We start from the raw sequence: 1,352 nt of genomic DNA on the forward strand, positions 1-1,352 counted from the left end.
ACGACCTTCAGGTCCAAAGTGCTCGAAGTGACGCTGACTTGAGGCATATCCTCACATCTACCACAAACCGGTCTATTCTCCTCATTGAGGACATCGACTGTGGCACAAAAGTGTCTCGTGATCGTGCCAAGGTTCAAGATGATCAACAAGAAAAGGAGGATGAGCAACCGAATCGCATTTCTTCTAGTGATCCTGGGGTAATTATATGCATGATTCCCTTCCATTGCTTTTTCAATTGTTATTCCTCTTTCCACTATTTCATTTTCTGGCCATTGCAACTTGTGACTTCTCAAATTTAAACTGTAGGAAAAATGTTTGGCTTCAGACTAATGAGATTTTTACAGAAGCTTTATTTTGTCTGATAAATTTCTACATTTTGGATATATTCACATATAGATATATTGGTGATTTAAATAAAGTAACAAACCTGTAGGATTTGGGCCACAGCCACCCTGGCCCGGCAGGGTCAATCTGTGCAAAGCCTGTGGCCCATTATGTTCCAGTTCTACTGCTATAACTCTATATTGGTGTTTCTTTTTTGTTTTGATCATCACATGTTTACTTGTCATGATTTTGTAGGTAACGCTGTCAGGATTACTCAACTTCCTCGATGGCTTATGGTCGAGTTGTGGGAATGAGCGGATCATCATTTTCACCACAAATCATAAAGAGAAGTTGGATCCAGCTCTGTTGCGCCCTGGACGAATGGATGTCCATATTCACATGGGCTATTGCACTCCTGTCGGGTTTAGAAAGCTTGCAGCCACATATCTTGGAATCCAAGACTGTTCTTCCTTTGTTACCATCGAAAAGCTTTTACAAAGCATGACGGTCACTCCAGCCGAAGTAGCACAGCAGCTCATGAAACGTGACGAGCCTGAAGCTGTACTTGAGAGTTTCATTCAATTCCTTGAGGCGAAAAGGAATGAAAATGGGGAATCGGGAGCTCAAACTGAGAAACAGGACGGCTAAAAATGCTGAAGATAAACTCTTACCTTTCTTCTAATATGAATGGCCTTCTCCTATTGGCATCCAATAATGTAAAAGCAAATTTCCGCTTCAGTCTGTTTGATTATTGAATTCCTGACAATACCTTGCCTTTGGTTCAGTTGTTCCTCAAGAATTGTAATAATAATAGAATTATTAGAGAGCTGACACATGTTAAAACAAGGATGGCCTCAGTCTGGGCCCAGCCCAAACAAAAAAAATACTTGTGTTCAAACTCCAACCAAGCTTGTGATTCTTTAAGGGTAAGCCTGCCTGCTCATCATAACTGTATTTCTTATATAAAAAACAAATAATGTATATAAAAGTAAATAGGACATTCAAATATATACAATAATAATAATAAG

General features: G+C 39.5%; 1 protein-coding gene across 1 annotated transcript; it reads left to right on the forward strand.

Annotated features, from left to right (window-relative positions):
- Positions 1-5: 5 nt before the first annotated feature.
- Positions 6-1,352, forward strand: LOC110429100 (P-loop containing nucleoside triphosphate hydrolases superfamily protein; the record flags this gene model as incomplete). The annotated part of the gene is made up of 2 exons (XM_021444987.2): positions 6-197; positions 580-1,352. Coding segments are annotated over 2 exons (585 nt in total), but the record flags the coding sequence as incomplete, so codon positions are not given.

Source organism: Theobroma umbraticum, unplaced genomic scaffold, assembly GCF_002168275.2.
Source record: "Theobroma umbraticum cultivar Fairchild unplaced genomic scaffold, ASM216827v3 scaffold_44.0, whole genome shotgun sequence".
NCBI lineage: Eukaryota > Viridiplantae > Streptophyta > Magnoliopsida > Malvales > Malvaceae > Theobroma > Theobroma umbraticum.